We start from the raw sequence: 23,928 nt of genomic DNA on the forward strand, positions 1-23,928 counted from the left end.
TGAGGACATACATACACTCCCAGTGATATACGTGAGGACATACATATACTCTCAGTGATACATGTGAGGACATACATACACTCTCAGTGATACACGTGGGGACATACACACACTCTCAGTGATATACGTGGGGACATACACTCAGGTGGCTAACATACACAGGGAAATGTTTTCTCAAGCCAATAGAAACGCAATAAAACGTTAACTAACCCAGGTACTATTTTGTTCATGAGTCAGCAGGTGTAAGAGCTCACATCTATAACCTCAGTACTCTGGAACCTAAGACCGAAGACTTGCTGCTAGTTCAAGGCCAGCCTGGGCTACAAAGTGAATCCAGGTCAGTATGTGAGAGATCCTGGCTCAACACCACCAACCGACCATCCATCCAACCAACCAGCAGGGAGAGGAGTGCCTTGGGAGGCCAGCTGCTGACAGGGCAGCTCCTAGCGCTCTACTCCCAAAGCAGAGAGGACACTGAACTTAAGACCAACCACCACAGAAGGCTTGCCAGGCAGAGAGAGAGGCTCACAAGTGCAGTCTCAGCACCAGCGGAACTGAGTCAAGAGGACTGCCATGGGTCCAAAGCCGGCCCGGGCTGCACATGAATTCTAGGCCATCCAGGACTAGAGTGACTTTATCTCAAACACACAGAAGGAAATTTCTCCATCTCGTCCCCATGTTGGTATCTGCCCTTTATTCTCAGGGTATTTGGGAATAAACTACAGATAAGCGCCAGTGGAAAAGGCTTTTTATGATTTATATAGGTTTATATAGGAATAAACCGATTCTCGTTCTCCTGCTCCAAATGAACAATCCACAGTTCTCAGTATCGTAAAAGTCTGAGCTTCCTGAAGCACAGGCGGGCATCACCTAGGGTCTGAAACCTACACCCACAGAATCAACCTACAGGAGGGGTGCCAAGCAAGAAAGTGTTGTGACAAGAAGCAGGAAGGGAGTCTCCTCAGCCCACAGTGAGGGTGACGGTCACCACTTCTGCCTCGAGCCCACTGTGGGGAAGGCCACTCACCTGCAGAAAGCTGATGGCCATTAAGATGAGGCTGTAGGAGCTGATCCCGCCTGTGAAGACTTCATTCAGGTCCCTCTGTAGGAGGAACTGTTTCAACACTAAAATCAAGTACGGCAGTAGCGAGTACTTCTGAAACCCAAGAAGAGGCACACAGGTCAGCGGATAGACTTTGTTGTTGTTTTAATTATGCCTGCATGTACCCCTGCAGGCCAGAAGAGGGCACTAGGTCTCATTATAGATGGTTATAAGGCACTGTGCGGTTGCTAGGAATTGAATTGAAAAAAAAAAAAACAATTGATGCTCTTAACCTCTGAGCCCCATAGCTGATGTACTTTTAAAGGGACTCTAGACAAGCTTCCTGTGAGAGAAAGAACTCCTCACCCATCCTCCTGCCCCCTCCCCCCAAAATCTCTGACTCCAATTTTTGGCTTAAGGATTCCCACTAGCTGAGGGTAATGCCCCCCACCCCAGGCCCAAGCCATGACCCTGTCACTGAGACACAAGAATCCCAGCACTCAGTAAGCAGGTGGCTCAGCCCTGAGCAGAACTATGGAAAGCAGGGACACAGAGCGAGGGAAGTGGGCAAATGCTCCTGCAGGTCGGATGACAGAGGAGAGGAACTGAAAACGGAAAGAGACTATAGGGCTGGCTGTGTGGCCTGAGTGCCAACACTCAAAGCTCCAGAAGGCAGCAGCTCAGGCACTGGCCACTCTCACATTTGCAAGCACTGAGGCCTCTAGACTAAACAAACCTAGACGGAGTCCGGCAAGTGGGAAAGTAGGTTGGGAGTGTAGCACCGAGCCAGGAGTGAGGCTGTGCACTAACACAGAACATTCCCCAGAGTGCTCTAAAACAAGCAGTCACTCAAAGCCAATCAGAAAACAGCTACACACTTCCTGAGAGCCCACACAGACCCCATGACAGAACCTGGAAACTGCACTGTCTGTATTGCTACCAATGACCCATCCTAAGGTTTTGAGTAACAAGGTCTCACACCTCTGTCCCACTGGGCACCTGAGACAACAGTACCTTCATGTAGTTCTTGATGAACTCTGCCGCCCGCACACCAGTCTCCATGTTAAAGCTGATGTCCACTTTAACTTCAGTCTCCTGATCTGTGAGCTTTATGATGGGCACCTGTGAAGATATAGTTGACAAAGTGCTGTGACATCAACATCTCCAGACAGCCATTCATTGTTCTCTCTTCACAAGAGGGAACTGGTGGTCATGGATGTCAGTTTTAAAAAGGGCTCCGTCAGGAGTTAATCTCAGTGGTCATGGAGCCCCACACAACAACCATGACCTGTCCTCTCCTAGCAGGGCTCCCACTCTACCATCTCCTGCAGGCCGACTCTGAAGTGGGACAGCAAGAGGGGAATGGGAGCCTGAGAGAGGACTCAAGTGGGAGGCCTGACCTGCACATGCACCCTACAAAGTCACACTACATACCCAAAGGTTAGCACCACGTCTGCTCTGTAAAACCAGGGGGAAGGGTTTCACACACTGAGAAATACACAGCAGCACAAAGCCCTTGCACTTCAAGATCCAGATCCATGGTTATCATCGGAGGATGCTCGGGAGAGGGAGGGGGAGAGGGAGGGGGAGGGGGGAAGGAAAGGGGGAGGAAAAGGGGGAGGGAGAGAACACACACACACACACACACACACACACACATACAGCAGCAGCAGCAGCAGCAGCAGCAGCAGCAGCAGCAGCCGGGATGGGACGCCTTCAAGTGACTGAAGTACACATTTTTCAATATGCTGAAGCGGGAAGTCTGGGAGGAGTAAGCAGTTATACCCAACAATCCTCAAATGCTCTGTCTGGATCTTGAAAAGTTCAACACAGGAACCTACATCTGAATAACACCACCAACAGCAAGTTCCTACTGCCTCCCTCATTGTCAAAGAGCCTCATTTCACTAACTGTGCAAGCCTGAGTGGTCAGAGTGCCTGAGACAGCTGGATTTCACCCTGGATGAGGAATTAAAAACAAAAGAACAAACATGGCACAGATGGGGCCTACAGTAGGACCCTGGCCACAGCAGGACTCTGGACCACAGAGGGATCACACAGCAGGACCCTGGTCATAGCAAGGTGTTACCTTTGCCTACGTGTTTAATGGAGTTCAAAGCCTTTCCCTTGCTATTCATTGTGGGTGTTTTCTCATGTGCCTGCCGGCGAGTTGGAGAACTGAGTGCAACATGGCCTTCTGCAGTTTACCGAAGGTTCATGTCTAAGCAGAGTTCCAGTGAATAAAATAAAAGGCAGTATGGGAGCCAGGCCTGGAGGGATGACCGCTGGGAAGGGACAGTCTAGGCACTTTGTGAAGATCCAATCCACAGTGGGCATGCTTCCATCTAAACACTCACCCACTCAAGGCAAAAGTACCAACAGAGCTTGCAGCCACTGGACTGAAACTCACACTTTCCCCAAAAACCCTACAGACGAGTAACACACCAACTCCAAACTGAAACACTCGTCCATGGCAGCAGAGCTGGTGACTGGTGCATACCAGGGCCACAGACTGAGATCATAAGCTGTCTAACCTGAACCACTTCAATGAAGCGTCCCAGGAACTTCTTAGAAGCAATCTTATCTTTCAGCTTCCCTGAGACAGTGCCTTTCCTACATAGACACAGGTCCGGGCAACAAAGGGAACTCCAGGTTTTCCTCCTTCAGCGTAAGTTAGTGTGTGGTCTTACACACACACACACACACCACACACACACACACACACACACACACACACACAAAACAAGATCCCTAAGCTGCACACCAGGACAACAGCAGGTGGAATGCTAGTTTCTCCTTAGGGATCCTCTGCCTTGCCTTACTCGACAGACACAGACAGACACAAGTCTATCTTTTAGGGCCAAGAGTGAAGCTCTAAGATCTCACAATGAAAACAAATCCACTTATCACCAAACAGGTTCTCAGCTGGAAAATCATGAAGATGGTCACTGGAATGGTTATACCACAAGAGGACAATCAAAACATAACCAGTAACCACTGTGAGGAAAAACAGAGGACACTGACCCCATGTGGGGACTTCAGATGAAGGTGTCAGGCCCCCAATACTCACTGTAGCTTTGTCAAGAACTTTGATGGAGCATGGCTCAGCCACGTTGTGCTTCCGGAGGGCTTGTTCCAACAACTGTAATGGAGGGCGCTCCCACTTTCCAAAGACAACCAGGTCTATGTCACTGGACAGAAGAGAAACTGTATCAGTCACAACATACCTCACCAGGTGACCTCCCATGGGAAGGCCGGCACCACGGCATGTTGCCTCTGATCAACAAGGTCCCATAAGTACCTAAGCCTTGGGCCCTGAACGAAGCCAGCTCTTGAGTAATCTAAGTATATAAAGCCAGAGTGAAAGGACCTCAAAGTCCCAGGAGCCAACAGGTGAAATGGATAAACTGTTTCCAGCAATCTATACTACTGTCACTGGCTCTTGCTTCAAGGTCTGGAGATCCCTGAAGACTTTTAACCTACTTGGCTTCCAGAGCCCTTGCCCATGCCAGCCCCTAAGTCCTGACATCACAGCCAAATGCTATACTGGCAAGCTAGTTCTAAATGCTAACCAGCATGTACAACAAAAACTACCTATACATTATGCATATGAAAATATGAACCCAGAAGACAATTTTAGGATGTAAATCTGACACTTCTACATAAAGATCTTCATGAAATACTGTCCTAACAGAAGTGTGCTTGAATGTTCACTATCAGAACCCCAAAGACCCCCCTGAAATGTGGCCCCCCACCAACAGCTCAGGCCTTTCTCCTTCCTGAGGTGAGAAGGCTCTGAGGCCATATTTTCATAAATGGATCAAGACCTCTGCTACAGGGGTGAGTTTGACCCAATTACAGCCTCTGAATCTTAGACTTCTCGGTCCCCAGAACTGAGAGCTAAATAAGCTTCTACAGTTTATAATTCAGCCAGCCCGTGGTCCTGGTTTATAGCAGCAGGAGTTACTAAGGCACTTCCCATCCATTTTCTGTCTAACACCCAACATTTCTGTGCTGTAAGAAATTAAATGGAAGAAGAAAAATGCCAAGCAAGCGATCTCCTGCCTTAACACTAAACTAACAAATGCGGCTTTCTGCCTATTTCCCCTGTGCTCCGCAATCCTCCCCTTCAGCTGGCTGTCCAAGCCTCAGAAGCAAAGACACTGCCACTCCGTAAGCCAACACCAAGTGTGCCGTCAGCGTGGACACTCACCTTGTTGGAAGATAGAGGCCTGTACTAAAGCTGCCAAATATCTGCACCTGAAAGAGAAGTCCCAGAGGTCAAGTCAGCAGGCTCCCATCATGCCTTGCAAAACACGAGGACAAACAAAACCAGCTTTGACATTTGGGGAAGAAGCAGATGAAATGGTGCAACATACCAGAAAACTCTTTGTACATTTATTTACATCAAAATCCAGGCCAGGTGGTCAGCTCCCTGGTCAGCTGACATACAACAGGCTGCCGGCACCCAGGACTACAAACAGGCAAGTACCTCACTTCCACAGACACACACTTATTCATGTGAGTGCTGTACCAGGAACACTTGTTATGTTTTAAGACAGGGTTTCCCTATATAGCCCACTCGAGCCTCAAACTCACAGCCTTTGTCACCTGAGGGCTGGGACCAAAGGCGTGTGCCACCATGTTCTGCTGGCACTTGCAATTTCTACTGAAGCAAGCATGTTCCATGCTGTAAACTGCAGTGACTGCAAGTGTGGGTGGAGCAGGAGGGAGATTTCTAACCTTAACTCAATTTTTAAACAAGAATGAAAGAGGAGGGCTGGGCAGAAGGAATGAAGGACTATGAGAATTTAAGTATTCTTATTTATGGGTTTCCCAGGCTAACCAGAGGCCGGACTACGCCAGGGCTAGACGCAGTAGCGTGGGGAGTGCTTGTCTAAACTGCTCCCTCCCAGGTGAAGCTGCCCAGGATTGGGCCTGGGGAGCCACTCTACTGTGGGAATAGGAAGTGTGAGTGCATGTAGACGAAGCTGACACAACCTCATGGGCTGGTGTGTGCAAGGTGAACAAGATACTCACGTCAGCTGTGGGCCAGAGGTCTTTCACCACAGTTTCGATCCGTTTCACCACCTCCCTTCTCATGGCTGCTTCTTCAGGACAAGGGGACATGAAGTTATAAAAGTCAATTATCTCCTCATGAAGTCTGCGGATAAAAGAGAAAAAGGAGAGTTACAATTAAGCAGAAGTCTACCTTTTGCTATAGTTCAAAATATATTTGGAGCCACTCAGAACCCAGCTTCTGGGACTGAAGTGATGTCTCTGTTGTTAGAAGCACTTGTTCCTCTGGGGTCTTCCAGAGGACCCCAGGTTCAATTCCCAGCAGCCATAAGGTGGCTCACAAGCCTTTGTAAGGCTAGTTCTAAAGGACCTAATGCCCTCTTCTGGACTCTGAAGACACAGTACACACATTACATTGATATGTACCAAACATTCATACACATAAAATGAAAATTTAAGTCCAGCTTATTTATTAGTATCTACTATAAGTGTATGGGAGTTTTGCCTGCACATATATCTGCGTCCCATTTGCACACAGGGTGCCCTCAGAGGCCGTAAGAGGGTATTAGATCCATTGGAACTAGTTATGCACAGCAGTGAGCCCCCTCCCGTGTGGGTGCTGGGAACCAAGCCCAAGTCCTCTGAAAGCAAACACAGTGCTCTTAACTGCCGAGGCATCTTTCCAGCCCCCACTCCACCCACCCCCCCGTTTCTTTTTTGTGAACACATACAATGAAATAAAATCTCACAGGATGGTGTAGTTTCACAGACAAGTTTTTGTCAGTCCCAAGCATTAATGTATTTATGACTAACCTTTAAAGATGCATTCAAAACAATGCTAGTCCAAAAAGCTACACTCACAACAGACATTTTTCAATGAACTGCAGTGCAGCACAGGAGCCAGCCAAAGGTTCAGGCCCTAGCCAAGACATCCTGAGTCACACAGGCAGCTCACTGTACACCTCACGATAGGTAACACACAGCCCGAGACAGGAAAGACACACAAATCCGCAGGAGGTCCTGCTGGCTGTCCACTAGGTCCAGAGTGGAGGAGCTCAGGATGAGAGAGAGCAGCAACGTTTGAAGCCTGAGAGCAGCGTTCAAAGACAAAAAGGAAACTTAAATAACTGGCCTGGTCACAACAGAGCACTGAGGCCAGCTTACAAAAATCTCATGCACAGCTCAAACTAGCCTCACTCAAATATCCTGTAGACAGAGAGGTCCAATGGCCAACCCGACTCAAGGCCTTCACTAGCAAAGCCATACACTCGGCCAAGCTTCCAGCTCTATCTGAAATACCACAGCATGAGACAGTCACTTCCCCGCTCCTCGGGCCTCGTGCGGCTTCCTCACTCAGGTGCATCTTTACCCTTAGGCCTTCCCTGACACTCCAGAGAAGAAAGCTGGAAAGGGTCCTCTAATCCAGAGCAAAAACCCTGCCATCAGTAAAACACACAGTGTGCAATCCTACGTCTGCTCACTCACTTGGGGCCAAGAAGGAAGTGGCAGGCATTCCTCCAGGAGTAAGGCCATGGCCTCTAAGTGCCCAGAGCAAGAAGCGGTGCCCAGTCAAACACAGGAGCCCTAACTCCAGTGCTGTGGTCCTATCAGCAAGGCACGCATCGTTCTGAAGTCATGACAAATGGGATATAAATATTACAAACTGATCTGGGGGGAAAATCAGGAAAGAATGTGTGCTTTGTGTTCTCAGGACAGGACACTGCCACTGGACTGCTTTTTAGCCTCTGAGATGAGGGGGTTAGACAAAAAGCCAAGCCTCCTGTTGGCCTTCCCCAAAAGCAAGCAGGGCCACTAAGACACCACCAAACTGTAGTCAGCAAAGACGGGAAGTTTGATGATTGACAACAGCTGTTAGCAGCCACGGGAAGAGGTAGTAGAGCACCACCTCATGTCTGGGCACAACCCAAGAGCCTGTGGCTGCGCCTGTTCCAGCCCTCATGGGTCCTACAGCCAGTGGGAGTCAATCATGACTCTGCTGCTGTCCACCGGGCCTACTGTTAGCACTAAAAGCCACACCTGTACAGGTAAGGTACCTGCCAGCTAAGGGACAATGCTGAGAAACCTCTTGCTTCAGGTGGCCTGGAAGCCTGGGTGGGAGCTCTACTCCTATTCTTTCCTAGATCCTGGAGCCTCCAACAGGGACAGATGAAGGAAGCAGGCAGAGGGTGCTAGAGGCTGGCGTAATCACTGTGTCAGAGCTTCCCTTCCATACCCTGGAGCCTGTCAGTCTCCAACTGCAGGAGGAGTGTGTCAGTCCAGGTCTATAACCCAGTACTTGGGAGGTGGAGGCATGAGAATGGGGAGTTGGAGCCAGCCTGGACCATCTCAGAACTCCAGAGGAAAATACGACATATTTCCTCCTATCTTTTGTATATTCCATCAGTTTCTGTCTTTAATGCCCAAGTCAGGGACATGGAGCTTGGATCTCTGGGCTAGTCTTAAGAAGAAAGGATCCCAGCTATTAAGCCAAACCAACTCTCTCCATACCAAATCTAGCTACCAAGGAAAGAGATGGTCGTCCTGGGAGAATGGTTTGCACTTCCCAAGTGCTATCCCAGATAATCCAAGCAAATCCAAGCTGGCTAACAGAGCCCCTACCTTAGGTTTCTGGTTCCTACTCCTTCCCCCAGTTCCTACCTGGGCAAAGCTGGCTCCTTCTCTACTCCCAAGATCCCAGACCCTCAGGCTTGGGCTCCCCACAAGCTGTAAGCTGTTGGAAGGTGCTCTTCTCAACCTTAGACCAGCAGCTGCACTGCATCAGTAGCGAGCACAAGGAAACAGGACAGAAGCCAGCCTTGGCCTGCAGCAAGCATGACAGAGGCACAAGAGCCACACAACAACAGGCAGAGAAACACCCAAATATGACATTAGGCTTCACGTCGCGCCTTTATCCAAAGCAAAAGAGGTCTGGTGCTGGAGACATAGTTCAGGGTTTAAGAGGACCCAGGTTCTGCTCCTAGCACCCACATGGAGGCTCCTAACCATTTGTACTCCAATTCCAGGAGACCCAACACATTTTTCCAACCTCCCCAGAGCACCAGGATCTCAGCTGGTGCACAGACACATGCAGGCAAAACATTCATATACATAAACTAAAAAGGGGGGAGGGGGAGGGGAGAGGGAGGACGCGCACAAGTGAGAAAGCAACACAGGAAGAACCGGTGGCCGTCCTTGGGTGTTGCCACTGCATGTAATTCACCAACACGTGGCTTCTCTGCTGCCCACAGACCCACAGCTCTGTAACTGTTACCCTCACCCCCTTTACCCAAAGAGCGGCCCATTCATTCCATCAGTTCCCAATTCCACTGGAAAGTGATGTTAGAACCTGCATTGACTTCCCTTTCCAGACTCTGCTAATCAAAAATCTGAAACCTCCTCAATTCCTCAACTGTTAAGTTATTCTCTCCAACTTCTTCAATGTTTACTGTTGCTGGTTTCAGACATGATCTTACTCCATAGCTGTAGTTGACCTGAAACTTGCTATGTTGGCCAGGCTGGACTTGAACTCACATAAATGCACCTGCCTTTGCCTCCCTAGTGCTAGCATTAAAGGTGTGGCCCACTACACCCAGCCTCAAAAAACTTTAAAATTAGTAGTTTCTGAGACCAAAACCCTTTACTTCAGGAACCATTTTTGCCAGAAAATAAAACAATTCTCTCCCCCCCTACACACACACACACACACACACACACACACACACACACACACACACACACACACACACACACACACACACACACACACACACACACACACACACACACACACACGCGCGCACGCCAAGCTAACAGTTAAAACTAACAGCAGCAGGTTAGTAGTACCAAGTAGTGTACACAGAGCAGCTGGGACAGGAGGGTCTTGCAACTTTCTTTGATACAAGTACAACTGACCCGCTGCACTGAGCTGCACTGAGCCCCTTTATTCATCAGAAGGAATGGGCTGCTGAGCAAGGCATGCACAAGTACCTACAGAAGAATGAGTGAGCTGCTTCCACAATTCTGAGGGCGGGTAATCTTCTTTAAAGCATCATTAAATGGCATGGTTAATGAACTAATTATAAATCACTTTTATTTAATTATGTCACAAGGCAACTAGTATCTGAACAAATTAGAAATCTTTGAATCAGAAACAAATTAGAAAACCTTGTCTCAGACTATCAAACGTGCTTTTAAAAAACAAAACAAAACAAAAAACTGCAGTCTCAAAATAAGTGGAAGGCTGTAGGCTGGAACAGAGCCCATGGGTATTTAGGGGACTCCCACTAGATGTTCTGAGTAACTACAAGAATCTCTCTGGTACCTATCTTCTACAGAGGGCTCTAAATGGTATAGAGAGCACGAGGCTCTGAAGAAAGGTGGGGTGGGGTGGACATGACTGCTCTACTGCATAGGACAAGCTTGGCCTGAGAAAGCTGAAGAGAGAAGGAAAGTCTCTATGCAGCAGCTACTCACTGGGCAGTCAGGGGAGGCTAGGGTTAAAGTGGTGTTGCTGTGATAAAACACTCTGATCAAACGCAACCTGGGGAGGAAGGGGTTTATGTGGCTATACTTGCAGGTCGCAGCCCATCACTCTACGGCCTGCACCTCTCCAGGCTCAGTCTATCATTGAAGGACATCCAACAGCAAGATCTCAGCAGACCTGAAGCAGGGGAATGGTGCTTCTGGCTCACTGAGGCTCATGCTTAGGGAGACTTCTCATACAGCCCAGGACCACCTGCCCAGACGGTGTTTGTCTTGTTCAGGGTGGGGTCCCTCCCACATAATTAACAAGAAGCCAAGTCTCCACAGACAAGCCCACTGACCAGTCTGGTCAAGTTTACAGTTAAAGCTAATTACAACAGGTTAAGATAGAGAGAGAGGGCTCTGCAGCTTTCTGATCAACATTACCAATCTGGACTCTGAACAGATAGATGTCTAAGAGCCTTCCAAAGCCTAACGAGGGAGGGTTATGAGAGGCTCTAGGTGCATGCTCGATGACTCAAGACTATGCCCAAGGGCACCGAGAAGCCACCGAGCAGGCTAAGCAAGAGCATCACTTCTCAGCAGCAGGTATACCATGAACCACGTGTTAACTAGAGTACGCACTTCCTGCCGCAGTGCTGGTAATGCCTCCGACATGGCTACCTACAGCCCTTCGGTCTCTATAGAGGGAAGTCTGGTAAGCCCTGGAATAGATGAAGCAGTGCCAGTACTTAGGCACTGAGCATACTGAAATGCAGCAGAGACAAGCTTTCAGCAGGACTGGGCCACTCTGCACTGGATCTAAGGGACACATCCCAGATCCACTCCATGCCATGGGCAACAAACTCAGACACAGACACCCACCTTGCTCAGAAATACCTCCTTGCTCAGGAAAACCCTTCCACACAGAGGAAGATCCTGGTACCACTGTCAACCACTCTGCACACAGTCCCACATATGGAAACTGGGACCAGGGCAGTAGTATCTGCCCTCACACAAGATGACAGAAAGGACCTTATGAGGAAAGGGAGACCCTAACAGTGGAAATTTACCAAAAATATAGAAAGAAAAGGCAGGAATTAAGACAGGGAGAGAAAATAACCCAACAGGTACAAAGGTTTCTTTCAGTGTGCCAGCAGAGAAAGCAGAAGTGACCTGCACTCCAGTTATTTACTGAGGACCTCCTGTGTGGCTCGTTCTGCAGACCAGTGAGCCACAGAGGAGAAACTGGGGCCCTTGCTTACTCTCTCCCACTAGAAGGGTCTTGCCTGGGGGAGGGGAAATGAAGAAACAGTGACGAAATTCAAACTGGTTTCCCATGGCACAGGCCAAGCTGTCAGGGACTGCCTTCCAAGGAGCTGCTGCTGAGGCTGAGACAGGAAGAAGCAGCAGCAGCGGGATTGAAACAGCAGGCTCCCAGGCAAGGAAACCCTGGAGAGAAGGCAGCATCCCCACAAGGCAGCAGACTGTGCACTGGAGCCCAGGGCCACTCCTGTCCCCAGGGGCTGACTGTAAATAAGAGGCCACCAGGCCTTCAAGGAAGCCCAGGGGTAAGCCAAGAGCATTGACCCTGGAAAGCTCAAACAACTCAAAGCAGAGTCCAGGTCCCAACACGGTAGTGCCCAGCTCAGCCTGCACCTCTGCTGCCCACCATCTGGTACCAGAAGGCCACAGGACAGTCATCCCATGGAACAGGCAGACGTTCAGAGCTGCAGATGGATTGGGGATGGGGGCTGCCTCCACATATCCACAGCAAGTCAGAATTAAGACTTATTGAGTATTAAAATGAGCAGGGGGAAAATATGCTGTGCACAGGTAGGGTAAGAGGGATGGCATAAGGGATGCAGTATATCACAAAAACAGTGAACCCAGAAGAGAAAGCTACCTCACTGCCAGCTCCACAGAAAAAAATCAGAGAGAGAGAGAGAGAGAGAGAGAGAGAGAGAGAGAGAGAATGTCCCTGATGTTGAGAAAAGTCAGGAAGAGGCTGCTGGGTGTCAGTGACAGAGCCAAGGCAAGCAGCACCCAAAGACAGACAGACATTCAGACACTTGTCGTCACCCCAGGAAGGCAGAGCCAGCAACACAGTAGCAAGGACCTGACAGAACCTCCCCCTAGCCTGCCGTACACAAGCATCTGAGGTCCAGAAAAGTCTGCCTCACAAAGAGGCCTGCTTGGACAGAGATGTCTAGACAGGTCAGCAACTAATATCCATCTTCAGACCAGAGGAGACAAGGCCCTGCCTCGGAGGACAGGTGGTGGTGGCACTATTCTGCAATGGGAGAAGAAAGCCAAGCAACCCTACAGGGCCACAACAGGCTTCAGGGAGTAGAGCCCGTATCCACTCTACAAAAATGCATCTATCCAGTCCCTTCATAAAAGGTACTGGCAGTAGCTGCTATGCAGTGTTAAGAACCACCGAACCACATCTCAGGCAGAAACTACACACACCGGGTCAGAGCAGAGCAACCCAGAGCCCTGCAGAGCTAATAAGAGCACAGGACAGCACAGAGGAGCAGCACGGCCCGACCGCCCTCCCGCAGCGAACGTCCTGAAAACAGGGCCTGGGACATTGGCTTAGTAAGGGCTCAATCAACACATACTAGTGAACGAAACCACACAACAAAACAGCAAATTCACAGCAATGCCTTATGTTCAGTCAGGAGGGAAGATGCACAAGAGTGGACTTCTCAGCCCATAAACTGAGAGCAAACCGGTCGGTGCCTTGTTAGCACGACCTTCTGCACTCGGGGCTTCGTCAAGTTTATATTCTCAGCCACAGCAGTCGCTCTCAGGAGCCCGTGTTTCTATTTGAAACTGCGCATTTCTTATTGAAGCAAAATAAATAATTTACTAGAGTTTTCATGAAGACGACTCTAGTGAGTTTTTCTGTTGGTGGCTCCGAGGGATATCTACAGGGCCTGGAGAACACCATCTACAGCTGTGACCATCTAATTACCCTGGCGGTTTCTGGGTGACGGGGCTGACATGCTTTAAAGCTTCCACTTTAAAAACATGAACCAGTTTTACCAATTCATCAGTATTTTAGAACTGGTGCCAGAAATGATGGCTCACGTTTGTAATCTTGGCAGCTGGGAGGCTGAGACAGAACAGCCTTAAGTTTACATCAGCAGGGGGTACCCTTATGTCAAGAAACAGTGAATAAATGATAGGCATCAATTCTCTGAAAAGTCACCTATAAACTGTCTTACAGAAAGGTGAAGAGCCCCTCTCTAGGAGGACAGAGCTCCCTGTCCTGCTGCTGCTAGATTAGTGAGAAGTGTCACTCACATTCCTCGGGGACATTCAAAGACCTGTCCTCAGAAGCGAAGAGTCCTGGCAGCATCTGGCCTCTCTCAGAGGAGCCAGAGCCTGGAATTCACAAGCATTGTTCCTACCAACCTCACCTCTTTGGCAAGTCCCTCTACCTCGTTCCTAGTTAATGAGTGAGCTAGGGAATCATGGGGCCTGGGCTCCACCGACAGCCCTGTGCTGTGCTGTGGTGTGGGTGGACTTTCTCTCAGTGCCACACCTCCTGGAGCATCTGGGAGGGCAGCAGGAAGCACTGTATAAAGGGATAAGAGGGAGAGGCCTGGCCCAGGTGTGGGTCAGGGGAGCCGGTAAGGCTCTAACTGGCTAGTACAGCCCGCTACAGCCAGGTGGGAACAAGGGGAAAGAGGCAGAGCTCACCTGCTAAGGAAAGCCTCCTGCACAGTGAGCTTTCTTCCAACTGCAAGCAGCCCCCCACAAGCTTCAAACTGTTCAGTAGCCCACCCTGTAGTTCAGAGTGTTATGCCAACACTGTGACCTTCCCTCCACGCACACACTAGTGTCTCATGACGCATTCACAAGATAAATGGTAGCTATACTCCGAATTCCTTTGTTTCTGTATCATGCCAAGTGCTCTCTTTACTTCTGGGTACCATACCATAGCCGCTCTTCACTTTCTAAAATGTCACTTCAATTGAGAGAAGACGCCTGTGACCAAAACTCTTCCTTATGCTTCAACTGTCTCTGCTATTTCACCAAGCCATACTTCTAACTCTCAACTCATGTTCCCTCTCCCTCTCTGGAAAGCACTGGTCAAGTGCATGGACTTGCCTGGCATGAAACCTGCGTCTGAGCCTAGTTCTGTCACTTCCTAGGTGACTCTTGGACAAGATCAGAACATCTCCTGAAAATTGCTTTCATCTCCTTCAAATGAGCTGTTTGGGGATGGCAGGGAGGCCTGGCTCTTCCAGGAGATGTCAGAATCTCACAGCTTCTCCACCTCTCCCAAAATTCAACCTCTAAACAGCCCAGGAAGCCAGATCCATCCCAAAGGGCTCCCTGTGCCCCTCTGCAGGACGCAGCTACACAGAGGAAGCATAGCAGAGGCAGGCTCTGAATCTGCCTGTTATCATTAGGAAAGGTTCCTCACGAACTTACCTTTGGCTTTGCCTAGTGCCCTGCTAAACCCTTAGTCTGTGGTAGCTACCTCCCTGTGCAACAGCGACAGCAATATGCACAGTGCAGACCTCTTTGTCAGACCATGTTAGCTAATCTAGACTGGGTTTGTGCCTGTAAAACACAAGAAATATTGCCTCTGTGTGGCTTTGATCCAGGAAGTCAAAGAGGATAGTGGAACAGGACTCACTGGAGCAGGACTCTCAAGCCTCCAGGAATCCTGTGCACAGAAGCTGCTGGGAGATATGGGATAAGCCGTGAAACCTGCAGAGACCTGAAGGCAACCCATTCGCCAAACTACCAGCAACCATCTTCTGCATGCTGACCAGAAATGCTCCCCTCCTCAGAATGCTCTGGGCTGCACTGCCCGTTCCCTGCTGCCTCAGGCACAAAGATATCAGCCTTTCATAAAGGACTTGCATTGGAAACTCTGAAACATGAACTCTAGAGCTTTCTCCATAGCAACTTGCTGAGCAACACTCTTTTTACTGCAGTTGAGTTTCAATTTATTTCAGCAACTTACAGAGTTAAACTATTTCAAATAAAACAAAGTTGCACAAAGTCAGCACTGATCAAACATAGGGCCATTTAAACTTTAACTAAAATTAAGTAAGGGCTTGGGAGGGTGCTCACTGGTAGACTGTCCGCCCGGCATACTCAAGGAGCTCAGCTTGATTCCCGATGTCACAAAACAAGTCAACACATTAAAGTCCAACTTAGCTTTTCACCTGCACTGGCCACCCTCCAAGTGCTGGCTAGTACACATGAAGAGTGGCCACTACCCAGGACAGACACTGCATCTCCTCCTCTGCAGAGGACTGGGCCACCCTGCCCTGTCGTGGCTCCCCCCCCACACACACACACACTGCTCTTCCCTCCAAATCCACTAACTCTGTAGGAAGTGGCAAGGAACTCAGAGTAAGGGTCATCGTCATCCATGGCCACTTGAACCTCCCCTCGGAGCAAAGGATAAGAACTGAACCCAACCTAACTCCAGCTGCAGCACAGCAGGCACACAGGCACTCATGTGTGTACACACACGCACGCGCACACGCGCACACACACACACACACACACACACACACACACACGGTGACTATGGACTCACTAAAGTGCTGTCTGCATTTAAAATACAAGGACTGGGGCAGGGGGATCCCAGAACTCCCCAGGGTCAACACTGGTCTCCGCTGAGCCTGAATCCTCCTCCGCTCTCTAAGATGTGGAACTTTGAGTCTGTAGCTTCGTCTACTTAAGAAAAGAAAGGAGAGGAAGGCTTTCCTGTTGGCAACAAGAAGCCCATTTTTGGTTTCCATTTCCTGAGGAGGAAAGGGGGAAGGAGCAGCCATTCTCAGACATGCTGACCAGCTCACAAACTGAGTTATGTCACAGGCGCTACTGAGAAACTGAGGAGTGGGAGTTAGAGCACAGGTAAAACCAGCCAGAACCAGACCCCCAAGTATGTAACTGGGTCAATGAAGCATGGTCTCCAAGCCAAGTGCATGCTTCCCAATACAAGAAACAAAATGAGGGTAAAAAAAAGGGACTAATTCCACTCTATGTCCCAATCATTCCCAGGACTAGAACTCGAAGGTTATGCCCACTGCTGATTCTCAGAAACAAACACCGGGAAAAGCCACAGAGTTGTGCAAAGCAGCAACCACATAGGAAGACCAACAGTGTCAACTAACCCAGACGCCGCACAGCTCCCAGAGACTGAGCCACCAACCGAAGAGCAAACATGGGCTGCCCTGTCTGGCCTCAGTGGGAGAGGATGTGCCTAAATTCTGTAGAGACTTGATGCCTCAGGGAAGGGCAATGCTGGAGAGGGGTAAAGGTGAGGTTTGGGTGGGTGGGTGGGGGAGCACCCGCTCAGAGGCAAAGGGAAGAGGGGACGGGGCAAAGGACTCTAGGAGGGGCTAACAGGAAGGGGATAAACTTTGGCATGTAAATAAATAAATTTTCTAAAAGGCAAATGAGTGTCACAAGCCACTGACTCAAGGATGTCCCTTTCATAGGGACATCCCATCTAGTTGGGCCTGTCACCTGGGAAAAGATAAGCCTTGCCACAGCCCAGCCAGCTCACACGGGAGGCCCGCAGGCAGCACAGAGGACAGCGATTCTTGCAGGTGGCCCAATCAGTCTCACACTCACCCAGGTTCTCTGACTTTTCCGCTGTTATCCAGTACTTAAAAAGAAAAGGATGCCAGCAAATACCTTTCAGATGTGGCATGAGACTTTTCACATGTTTTTCATCCTGTGTGTATGTTAATGTTTTCACCTTGCACTAGGGGTCTTAGCTACACTCAGAGAGAAACTAACATACTGTTTTGCATGTTTAAAAAAAAAAATCACTGCAAAGGTCACAATCTATGTTAAAATGCCTAAGACAAAAAAACTGGTTTTCTTTACCTTTGCACACAAAACCTATTTGTCTTTTGCATCTTTTTTTAGTATGCAAGTCTTTGGTGCTGGTAGTGTAGGTAGGCAGGGGATAGTAAAAGCTAACTCCATACTGGGAGCTTGGGAAGAGACAAGGCAAGAATGGTGGGGGTCTTTTTGCTCCTCCAGGGAGGGGTACATGTTCTGCAGCTGAGGCCATGGGCAAACCACCATCCCCATCAACGGAGCCTGAAGATCTGGTGTGGGCCACATCTTACACAGAGCAACCATGGGCTGTTTTGTCATTATCAAGTGGCAACTTAAATGGACCACCATGACAATCTGATCAATGCAGGTGCCCTCATGGCTGAAACAGTTTTTGTGCAATCACGTGGCTCTTGTATAGACTTTTTTTTAAATGGCAGACTAAAGAATGGTTCATCTGTGAGAGGCACAGAAAAGTTCACACTGTTCTTGTCATCAATTAGCCCAGCTTCAGGGGTGACAATCAAGCCAGAAGACGGGACTGGCAATATATAAGAGTCACTTGTGATGGGCTGATGTCCAAGCAGAGGACAAGAATGTTGGAAAGACAACCATGGCCTCCTCTTCCCACATCAATGCTGTCTTCCTACTAAACAATGCCTGTGTGTGGCAGACAGCAACCCATGCCCAAACTTGTGGTTCTGATGGAACAGTCTATGGAGCATACTGCATTGCATGGGCTGAAGACAGACCATCCGAATTGGCCTATGCACTCATGTGAGCCCTTAGTGGAGTCTCCCCAAGTGCTGTAACTACAGGAATGGGCTTATTGGCAGGCTCTGGAGACAGATGTGACAACAGGCAGCTGACACTCAGCCCTCTGCCCTGCTAAATAGAAAACTCATCCAAGCCATGCTCAAGTGACCGGAAGGATGTGACTGATAATTGGTCCAAGCCCAGTGCACTGGGCTTTGCTACCTGACCACAGAAACAGTGAACATTGGAGATGTATCAAGAGCTAGATGCTGTTTGAGTCCGTGCACATGCCAAATGGGAAGACGACATGGCTGCCCCACTCAGAGGCATGCAAAGGGCATCACTGGCTTCACTTTGCTGCAAGCCACTCTCCTGGGCAGCCTTATGGGGTTAGCATACCATCCAACTTTGCTTAATGTTAAAGCAAGCCTGACAGGCTGGGCAGAGCCTGGCCTAGCCTCGTCACGGCAACACCAGCCACAAGCACTAGAGACGGCTCCATCTCTGAACGTGAGCGTCCTGGATTACACAGCATCCTTTCTGTCCACGGTGCACTGACTGGTACCCCTGCTCCCAAAGGATTCTCGGTATGAAATCTTTCAAGGTGATGATGCCCAAAAGCTCACATCTGTCATCAAAAATAACCAAGACTTTGAAGCACAAGTCTTAAAGTCATAGATTTTTTTTTTCCTTTTATATGTCTACTTAAAGAGCTAGATGGATTGTCCAGCAGTTAGGAGCACGTGCAGAGAATCCAGATTGTTCCCAGCACACACATCTGGCTGCCCACAGCTGCCTGTAACACTACACTTCCAGAGGAATCCAATGCCCTCTTCTGGTGACTGTAGATACTTGTAAATGTGATGCACATAAACTCACACAAGCACATACACAAAAATCAAATATGTAAATAACAGTATGAAAAAAATCTAAAAAATTTTTTTTTTTACTTAAAAATTACTTTTAAGCCACAAGTGTGTTGTTTCTAAGGGGAAAGCAGCCCTGCTTCTTCATCCAAACATCACAGCCGCAGGACGCCAGGATGCCCTCCTAACTTGCACAGCATGAGCATTAGATGGTTTTTCCTCAAAATTATTCAGGGACTCCATTTTTATTTTTATGGTTGTTTGTTTGTTTGTTTGTTTCTATTTCTTTTCTCCTTGGTTAGGAACCAAACCCAAGGCCTCCCCCACCCTAGGGCCTCTTTTCCAAAGGACTGAGCCAGCCTGTTTAATATTCTAGCCTAAAACGAAGACTGGCCTTGTCTTCCTGGGCAGCCTTCCCCAGCATCAGCTCTCCATCCTGAGCAAGCCGTGGCTCAGCAGTTCTCCAGGACAGCATCTCACTAGCCTTTCCAGTTCTGTGTGGAGACTGGCCATGACAAGAGAGTGGTACTGTTTAGTTGGAGAAGGCTGCACAGGAGGTAACACTGCTTGTATGACAAACGAGCCATCTGTGTAGTATACTGTTCTCACCTCCCTCTTCAACCTCGAGCATCTCTGTGAAGGAAACCTCTTGTGCCACCATCAATGTTCCCAGCTTCCCTGCTTCCCTCCTGTGCATCCCCTGATGCTCACTGGAAGACATGGAGGGAGATAACAGTGACTACACCTGTGTTTCACAGCACACTGGGCCCTCACCTGTGCCTTCCCAATGGAGCCTTCTAAGGAAAGGCCCACTGCTTCTGTCAAAGCAGGCAGGAGCTGTGCTGCAGGAGAGGGAACCTGGCTGCTCCACCGAGCTCTGACTCCCTCACAAGAGAACAGCAAAAAGAGCAGGCATGGAGCTGGGAGCACAGCACTGTGAGCACCATCAGCCACAACCAAGCTGTAACTGCTGACACTGGAGGCTTCTCTGGCTTCAGATGGACAATGGGACTCCCGCAGCCGAGGGCACAGGACACATTCAAAGACTAACCGTGGTGGGGAGAGCTGCAGAGAAGCTGCCCACAACTGCTGCCCACTGCAGGCACACCACCTGGGAGGACACAACCTTCAGAGTGAACTCAGGTCATGGGGCTGCAGGTGTATGCAAGGGCTGGGGCCCTCCCCTCTCCATCTGCACTCCTGGAAGACACCAGTACGGATTTGGCTGACTGGGTCAGGACCACACTCCAACCCTCAGTTCCAGGGGACTGCTCTTTACTTTTAACCCAAAGCAGCTTCTAAAGCCACTGAGACTGCCCAGGACAAAGGAATCACACTGTGGGCCAGAGTTAAGGACACAGAGGGCACAGTGAGTTAAAGGTGGGAGGGAGGACCCAGAGAGCCTGCCCATGCCTGCCTCCATCCTAAGCAAGAAGCTCATGCAGAGGCGCGTCTGACATTATGCCTGCCATGTCCCAAGGCAGGCTTCGGAGCCGGGCTCAGGGGAGTTCCCACAGCAGGGCTCACCTTCTCTCTCTCCTCCCCGAGCTCATTACACTAAGCCCTGTCCACTTTCTCTGTCCCTTTTCTTCATCCTACTTAGGATCGAAAGCAGTCTAGCAGTTTCCAACAGCAGACTCCTCCCAGAGAGCTGAATGGTGCAGGTGCCCCGTGTCCACCGTGGCGGAGACCCAGACTCTCACCCCACCAGAAAACCACTCGTCCTTTCTGGGGGTCTGCAGAGTCCCCCAAAGGCACGTCCCTGGCAGCAGAAAGCAAGTTCAGCAGCCTCTCACTAACATAACAGGGCCCCTCTGCTAACTGGGCCACGCTCAAGCCAACACTTAACATTACTTGTGTCTCTTGCTAAGCCACAGAGGAAGGCTTGGTGTCGGCCCTACACAGCACAAGACTAGCTTCAGACAGGTCCCTTTCTTGCCATCCAATGTCAGCTCACGTGGGAGCAACCAGCAATGGTTGGAGCCACCTTTACTGTTGACATATAGGCTCAGCTCTACTGGCGCCCTGTTCACTAATTCTTCCCCACCCCCTCTGAAAGGTCAGTCACAGTAGGAAACAGACAGAGGCACCCTGCCCTCTTACACACACATGCCAGGCCAGCTAGCAAGCCCCTCCTCCAGGATTCACCATTCAACAAAATCGTGACACATGCCACCTAGACAGAAAAGGAAGAGTCACCAGGTAGCATCCAAGGCCAAACTCTTCACTGGGTTCTGAGCCCTGAAGTGAGCAAATGGGGCTCTGAGGCAGGGCTCAGGCAAGAAGAGTGACAGAGCCCAAGCACCACAAGCCCAGACCTTCATCCCTCTTGGGGGGGGGGGGGAGGAGTAATGGAGGCTCTTGTCAAAGTTGGGGGCTGGTAGAACCTTCCCACCGACATTGCTGACCAATGACACAGGCTAGGCCACAGTGCCCAGAAGACCCCAGTCTTGGACTGCTTGAGCAGCGTCCTCCAGAGAGTGGTTACAATGTGCTTGACGTAGGAAGAGAGACCCAGGCTCCGGGGACAGTGACTAATCAAGGACTTGGGAGTAGGGTGACAGGAGCCACGTATGAAAACCTAGGTAGCAATGTTCATCTGTACCAGAAAGGGAGGGTATTTAAAGAAGACCATGTTTATGGGATCAAGAGAACTACATGCCACCCACGCCAACTGCACCCATGCCCGACTCTAAAAACACACCTAGCCCACAGAGGCTCACATACTAACAAAAAGCTACAGAAGAACACGCAGAGGCTGACCAGCTTACAGACCACCAGAGGGACCACATCAAGGGACACAACTCTCACTGAGGGGCAGATAATGCTGCTGACCCTTAAGTACCCAAGTGGAACACTGTCAGGGGCCAGGATCCGTCTCTCGGCAGACACCATGTCCATGACAGTTATGTAACAATCCAGAAACCTCCCTCAGGTCCACAGCCACACCTGTCTAAGTTCTACGAGCAAGCTCTGTGGAGAACCGGCAGAAGAAACCAGGCTCCTCCTGGATTTGTAGTGCATGCTCCAGAGAATCCCGATCCAACGCAGGTGAAACAAGTCGCAGAGGGGACAACTGTTTCTATGTAACACCCCACCCCACCCCTTAAAGAGTATCAGTGTTCCCCACAGACCTCAAACCGCAAACAGCCCCCTAAGAAGTTACCTCAAAGGAGTCCCATGGCCTAGCAACCATCCGAGTGAACTTAAACTGAGGATGTAGCTCCCTGAGAAGGCCTGGGGTGGGGGTAGGGGCCGAGGTTAGATGCCCTTTAAGAGCTGCAGGAACTGAGGCAAACCAAGCTCACCAGTCTTGAGACTACAAACGACTATTTTGTTTCTAGATGTTCAGAGATTCAACCAATAGGTTGAATGAAGAGCTTCACACTGGAGCAGTCTCACCTGGGGCAATTCCAGACCAACACCCCCACCTTGCTGTCATTGGGGACATTAACCTCTAAGGTCCTCTGGGCCGTATGGAAAAATTTTAAATGAAAACGACACCTTCCTGTGAGCTCACAGGAAAAAAACCTGAGTACTATTAGGTGGTTTTCAGAAACCCCAGGTGACCGGCTTTCTGTGAACGTCTGCCCAAAATTAAAACATACGAGGCAACCTCGACACACACAAGACTCCACTTCTAAACCTCACTTGATGGCTAAACTGCACCAATACCAAAAACCTACTGTCTCAAAAAGGGAACAAAAATGTTTTACATTCAACCTCACTACACTAAGATACACGATTTAGCCTACAGGAAAGAACACGCGTACACGCTTCCCACTGACAGCCAGCTCTCGCTTCCCTGCCCTGGAGCAGAGGAAAGAAAGGAACCGCTTTCTAGTCTAGCCCCAGGCCTCCATGCCGAACTGTCAATCCCCCTGCCTGGTGGATCTCCATCTAACGGAGTTTTTAAAGTGCCCGCGACGCTGGCAGCCCCGCGGCTCGGGCGCACTCACCCCTGGATGCCGGGGCTGTACGCGCGGCTCTTCCACGGCGTGCCGGGCCGCGCCGCCTGGGCCCCGGGGCCGCCCCCTCCGCTCAGCGTGGCCGCGCGGCTGCCCGACAGCAGGTAGTTGAGGCCATACGTGCTGGCCTTGTTCTCGCGTTTCCGCCGGCCCGGGTGGAACTGGTGCTGCGGCGGCGAGCCGGCGGGCGTGGGGCCGCGTGGGCCCGGGTGTGCGTGGGCAGCGCCGTCGGCGAAGCTGAAGAAGGTGCGGCCGCTGCCGGCGCGGCCGAGCGAGGTGCTGCTAGAGGACGACGACGAGCAGCCGGGACTCTCGGTGCCCGACTCGGCGTTGGACGACGACGAGGACGACGACGACGACAGCGATGGGGACTTGTGCAAGCGCCTTGCGCCGTCCGCCGCGGGCCCCAGCGCGCTCAGCAGCGCCGGGGGCAGCGCGGCGGGGCCGGGCGCGGGCGGCGGGGACGAGGCGGCGGGCGCCGGCCCCGGGCCTCCTGCTGCTGGTGCTACGCGCCCCGCCGCCCCGGGCGCGGCCGCCGTGTCCAGCGCCGGCGAGTTGAGGCAGAAGTAGGACGCGAAGCCGGAGCCGCCACGGCCCACGCCCTGCGAGGTCTCCCAGATCTGCATCCACAGGGCATTGGCCGGCCCCTTCTGCTCCGGCTGGATCCAGGCCACGCGCGGATCCATCCACGCGCCGCCCCCGCGGGGCCCGCGCCGCCCGCCGCGCCCCGCCCCCGCCGCGCCCCGGGCCGGCCGCGCGGACGGACGGACGGACGGACGGACGGGCCTGGGCCGCGCTCCGGTGCGCGCGGATGGGCGCGGGCGGCGCTCGGTGGGGCGCGCGGCGCAGCTGCGGTCCGGGTGGCTCAGGCGGCGCGGGGAGGGCGAGGGGGCCGCGGCGGCGGCGGCGTAGCGTGCGGGCGGCGGGGAGAGGCCATCGAAGGGGCGGCGACCGGCCGAGGGGGCGGGCCCAGAGCGTCGGGCCGT

The 23,928-nt window shown here is 50.9% G+C and overlaps 1 protein-coding gene across 3 annotated transcripts in view; it reads right to left on the reverse strand.

Moving 5' to 3' along the window:
- Positions 1-23,645, reverse strand: part of Tent4a (terminal nucleotidyltransferase 4A) — a 35,178-nt gene extending 11,533 nt beyond the window's left edge. For 2 of the 3 annotated variants that reach the window (XM_021208395.2, XM_021208394.2), the window contains exons 1-6: positions 22,934-23,645; positions 6,082-6,205; positions 5,255-5,301; positions 4,112-4,232; positions 2,057-2,164; positions 1,028-1,156 (exon numbers count right to left, since the gene is read on the reverse strand). In XM_021208395.2, coding sequence (XP_021064054.2) covers positions 1,028-1,156; positions 2,057-2,164; positions 4,112-4,232; positions 5,255-5,301; positions 6,082-6,205; positions 22,934-23,628 — 1,224 coding nt within the window. In that variant the 5' untranslated portion in view covers positions 23,629-23,645. Of the gene's footprint in view, positions 1-1,027; positions 1,157-2,056; positions 2,165-4,111; positions 4,233-5,254; positions 5,302-6,081; positions 6,206-13,833; positions 13,882-22,933 lie in introns of those variants that run through there. The other variant, XM_029544004.1, reaches the window with a different exon arrangement.
- Positions 23,646-23,928: the final 283 nt, after the last annotated feature.

The sequence above is a fragment of the Mus pahari genome, chromosome 11, assembly GCF_900095145.1.
Source record: "Mus pahari chromosome 11, PAHARI_EIJ_v1.1, whole genome shotgun sequence".
Taxonomy (NCBI): Eukaryota; Metazoa; Chordata; class Mammalia; order Rodentia; family Muridae; genus Mus; species Mus pahari.